At 46.9% G+C, this 4,343-nt stretch overlaps 1 protein-coding gene across 2 annotated transcripts in view; it reads left to right on the forward strand.

The window, feature by feature from the left end:
* Positions 1-4,343, forward strand: part of STK32B (serine/threonine kinase 32B) — a 572,207-nt gene that overhangs the window by 462,380 nt on the left and 105,484 nt on the right. For both annotated transcript variants that reach the window (XM_006893582.1, XM_006893583.1), the window contains exon 5: positions 4,014-4,051. In XM_006893582.1, the coding sequence (XP_006893644.1) occupies positions 4,014-4,051 (38 nt within the window). The remainder of the gene's footprint in view (positions 1-4,013; positions 4,052-4,343) is intronic.

Raw genomic sequence — 4,343 nt, forward strand, 5'->3', positions numbered from 1 at the left:
TGCAGGAGAGAAGTATGACAGTCCATTTCTGCGAGTAGTGCTGTTAGTGCCATCAAGTCATTGATGACCCATAGTGACCCAGGGAACCTCACATCTTTACGCTGCCCTACCCTGTGCCATCCTCCTCTGACATACTTGAGGCCACTGTCGCAGTCACTGTGTCTGTCCATCTTGTTGAAGGTCTTCTTCCCTTTGGTGGACCTTCCACCTTCCCAAGCATGTTGTCCTTTCTCCAAGGAATAACCTCTTCTGGCAATGTGCCCAAAGTATGCGAGGCGAAGCTTTCTCTTTTTTGCCTCTAAGGAGCACCTGGGTTGCACTTTCCCCAAGACACCTCTCTTTGTTCTTGTGGCAGTCCATGGTGTGTTCCGTGCCCACTCCAGCACTGCAACTCAAAGGCATTGAGTTTATATTCATAGTGGGTGACCCTGGAGGACATTAATGCTGAGTGAAATATCCCAGCCACAAAAGGACAAACACTGCATAGTGCTACTGCTTTAGAATGGGGCTGACATCAGGGTTAGGGTAAGAATGAGAAAAACTGGATGAATTATGTCTACTGCATTGAAACGAATGAGGGAGAGAACAGTTTAAAAGCAATATATTATAGGGTATTATGATTATCATAAGAGTCTGAAATGAAGGTTACAGAGTGGAGTATACTCGGGGTGGGGGTTGGAGGGGGGTGCGGGGGATTGTATACCAATGAAGGAATTTTTCTTTTACTTCTGAAAGAGAAGAGTGAACTGGGGGTGGGGTGGGGTGGTGAGAAAAAAGCAACAATGAATGAGTGGAAATCCAAAATCTCTGTAAATGTTCTTTGAAATTAATTATTTAAAAAAGGCATTGAGATGTCTTCTGTCATCCTTATGTGTTGCTCAGCTCTCTAATGCATAGCAAGTGAGGCCCTGTGGTTGTTGTTGTTAGGTTTTGTCAAGTCAACTCTGATTCACAGAGACCCCATGACCAACGGATTAGAACCTTGACCTTCTCTCCCCATCGTCACGGACTCTAATACGCTCAAGCCCTCTGCTGTAGTCTCTGGGTCAGTCCACCTCTTGGTCTTCCTCACTTTCGCTGGCCTCTCTCTCTGCATTTCCCAGCATGATGTCTTTTTCCAAAGATTGGCCCCTCCTGACAACATCTCCGAAGTACGGGAGATGAGGCTCCACCATCTTGGCCTTTAAGGAGACCCTGGTTGCACCTCCTTCAAGACTTGCGTCGTCTATTGGCAGCCTGTGGGCTATTCAGCCATCTTTCCGGGCAGTCCATGGGATGTTCAGCCGTCTTACCAGCAGCAACACAGTTCAAAGGCATTGGTTCTTCAGTCACCCTTATCCGTCGTCCAACCTTCACGTGCATGCAAAGCAACAATCCAAATGCAGACGCTATGTTGTGGAGCAGGTGCACCCACCTCAGGCTTTGCACCGACAGCGACCTTGCTGTGTCACAGGGTTCCTCTCTGTTCAACACTGAAGTTCTGTGGGCTCATCCGTGAGGAGTCATTCACTTAGTGCTCATGAATTTGCATGCCCTTAACAAATCCCTAGCAAGATAAAGTCTCTATGTACTTAAATATCTAAACGATTGCACTACCACGCTGCAACAAATAACCACGGTGTGTTTGTCGGCAGAATTAATATTTCATAAAGTCAGATGCATTGTGTTTTATTTTGAAGAAAGATGTCATTAGTCTCAGTAGACTTGGCATTTATTATTAATAAAGTGAATGGGGCATGCATTTCTAAACTCCTTGGTCGTGGTGCAGGGCCCTGGGAAGTGTGTCAGTGTAGAGGGAGTTGGGGATAGAGACACCGGTGCAGTATTGCAAAGATTGCATGTCCTTTTCTTTCTTTCCTGTTCTCAGTGATATTTCACTCATGTGTGGGGTACGTAGCATGCAGAAGTGAAGAAAGCAGAGCCCCTGGCTTAAAAAACTTTTTTTAAATTATTTTTATTACTATTTTTTTTTTATGTGTGTATCATCAAATCGGATCTGTTAAAGGAGGAGACTGTCCCTCCTTCTTCAGCAAAGCATCTGGTAGATTTGAACAGCACACCTCTAGGGTTGCAGTGCAGTTTCTTGCCACTAGGCCACCAGAGCTTGCCAAGACCCTGGCTTTTCAAAGGCACTCACTAGTTGACTTGGGGGAAGGGATTACATATCAGTGAAAGAGTTTTTCTTTTTCTTTTCAAGGAGAAGAGTAAATTAGAGCACAGGGGGTGGGCAGGGAGAAAAAGTGCAACAGTGAATGACTGGAAACCCTATGTTTCTGTACACTTTCATTAAAATTCATTTTTAAAAAAAGGCTTCCACTAAGGTTGGGATAGGTATTGAATTACTACTCAGAAGATCAGTAGTTCGAATCCACTAGGCACTCCACACAAGAACGATAAGACAATTTTCTGTAAAGATTTATCACCTCAGAGGCTCCACGGATGGTAGTCATGATTCAGAATAAGCTTGGATTTAAGGCAGGGGCTGAGCAAGTGCCTTGACGGCACGGTACATTAGCATTGCCAAAAGGTCAGCTGTTCAAATCTGCCAGTCTCTCCTGGGAAGAAAGGTGCGGAGATCTATTTCTGCAAAGATTCAAAGCCTTGGAAACTCGGTGAGCAAGTTCTAGTCCACTCTTTAGATTCCTGTGAGTACGAAGTGTCAGTTGACTTGGCCATGGGCTTTGGTTTAGGGTTTTGGTGTTGAGTGACGAGATGGTTGGCTGCTAAGCAAAAGGTGGTAGTTTGAACCCACCGAGTAGCAGAACACCTGGGATTGGCTCACGGAAAGATGCCAAAAACCACAAACGAAGCCTGTGGCTGTCCAGTTAGATCTCACAGCAAACAGACAACCTGGCTCTCCGCTGTGGAGCACTGGGGTTAGAACTGGTGACCCTGCTGTTGTTGTTGTTGTTGTTGTGTGCCACTGAGTCACTTGCGACTCATAGCAACCATATGTAACCCTAAACCCTGCTCTGTCCTGTGCCAACCTCCCTGTCTCCAGCACACTCACTCCCACCACCCTAATCACAGAATTGATCCATTTCATCGAGGGTCTTCCTCTCCTGCGCCATCCCTCCACTCTCCCAAACATGATGTCCCTCTTCAAGGACCAGTACTTTGCAACATGCCCGAAGTATGTCAGACAAATCTTCAGAATCCTTGACTCCAAGGAGCACTCTTGCTTCTCTCTCTCCAGAACAAACCTATTTGTTCTCCTAGCAGTCCATGGTATATTCAACACTCTTCTCCAGCACCACAGCTCAAAGGCATCATTTCTCTTTCTGTCATCCCTACTCACTGTCCAACTCTCTAAGGCATAGCACGTAATTACAAAGACTATAGCCCTTCTTTTAGCAGTCTTACATATTACACACTTCACTGTTGTGTGCTGTCGAGTCAGAACCGACCCATAGGTGACCCTGTAGCAGGTTTTCAGAGGCAGTTAGTCACACGGGAGGAGATTATCCATCCCTCTCCCATAGAGCATCTCTTGTATTTGAACCGCATACCTTTGGGATTGCCGTGCAGCTCCTTACCAGTACGCCACCAGCGCTTCACCAGCAGTCAGGAAATGAAAAGATAAGTTGCTTTAGGAAAGTCCTCTGTCTGGGACCTCTGCAGAGTGCACAGCACACTACACACGACAGAACCCGAACTCCTTCCCATCCCTATTTCAGCCTCGCAGCCCCTAAGCTACAGTTCTATTCCGTCTGGTGGGGTGGGTCTCTATGAGTCAAAATCTACTCCTTGTGATTGTCATAATTGGAGTTGAAGGGCCAGAAATTGTTAACAATATTCAGAGGGTAATATCCAAAACCATCCCTCGCCAGCCCAAGAACCAGAAGGAAAGGAGAGCAGAGGTGTTCTGCTGTGATTGCTGTTCCTGTCTCAGGACCCCAGGCCGGGGCAGACACAAGCTCACACGTTGTCAGGATTCATCCTCAAATGCAGCATTGTACGTGCACTTGCCCAGCCCTAGACTCACAGCCCCACCTCTTTGTTTTCTCTTTCAGAGACATCAAGCCAGACAACATCCTGCTGGATGAACACGGTAAGCCCATGAGGAATCTTTTACAGGGGCCGCAGCAGTGGACAGCTTGCTGCATTTGGGAAATGGGAGTTTGCACAAGTTGGTTTGGGGGCTTGGTGGTGGTTAACCAGTTGACTGTAATCCAAAAGATCAGTGGTTCAAACCCCCCAGCTGACCTGTGGGATAACAGGCCTGGCGATTTGCTTCCATAAGGGTCATGGCTGCTGATGCCCTGGGGTACAGTACTAGTCTGCCCTGCAGGTCACAGCACGTCAGAGTCTGCTAGATGGCAGAGGTGGTGGTTGTTGTTGTT

This window comes from Elephantulus edwardii, unplaced genomic scaffold (genome assembly GCF_000299155.1).
Source record: "Elephantulus edwardii isolate Elephantulus edwardi_28Jun2011 unplaced genomic scaffold, EleEdw1.0 scaffold00129, whole genome shotgun sequence".
Classification (NCBI taxonomy): Eukaryota; Metazoa; Chordata; class Mammalia; order Macroscelidea; family Macroscelididae; genus Elephantulus; species Elephantulus edwardii.